The sequence below is a fragment of the Charadrius vociferus genome, unplaced genomic scaffold (genome assembly GCF_000708025.1).
Source record: "Charadrius vociferus isolate BGI_N301 unplaced genomic scaffold, ASM70802v2 scaffold333, whole genome shotgun sequence".
NCBI classification, from domain to species: Eukaryota; Metazoa; Chordata; class Aves; order Charadriiformes; family Charadriidae; genus Charadrius; species Charadrius vociferus.
Genome location: NW_009647682.1, coordinates 1,086,186 through 1,086,606, shown reverse-complemented (window position 1 = coordinate 1,086,606; position 421 = coordinate 1,086,186). Strand labels below are relative to the sequence as shown.

Genomic DNA, 421 nt, shown 5'->3' with positions numbered 1-421 from the left:
TCCCCAGGAAGGGCTCTGAACATCTCAACCTCTTCCTTCAGCGACATTCCTCACCTGTAACTTTCTATCCTTGCAGATACGATGGCAACTCACTGCTGAGCAGCATTGAATGCTACGATCCCATCATTGACAACTGGGAAGTGGTAACCTCCCTGGGGATGCAGCGCTGTGATGCTGGAGTCTGCGTCCTTCGGGAGAAGTGATCTGGAGGGAACCTACAAAGAAGAACATCCTAAAAAGTCTCAGCCAGAGAAAGAGTCCCAAGTGATTTGCAGTGACTGTTCTTGAGAGTTGTGGATCCTGTGGAAATAGGCATCAGGACAGCAGCTTTCTTTGCTGCTTTTGACTAGAGCATGTGCATAAACGTGTTATCTCAGCAGTCATTTGAAATCGGGGGCTCTGTGTGAAGCTGGAGAAAGGT

General features: G+C 48.7%; 1 protein-coding gene across 1 annotated transcript in view; it reads left to right on the top strand.

The window, feature by feature from the left end:
- KLHL12 (kelch-like family member 12) overlaps nt 1–203 on the top strand; it is a 22,754-nt gene extending 22,551 nt beyond the window's left edge. The window contains exon 11 of the mRNA XM_009881347.1: nt 77–203. Within this exon, the coding sequence (XP_009879649.1) occupies nt 77–203 (127 nt within the window). The remainder of the gene's footprint in view (nt 1–76) is intronic.
- The last annotated feature ends 218 nt before the right edge of the window (nt 204–421 follow it).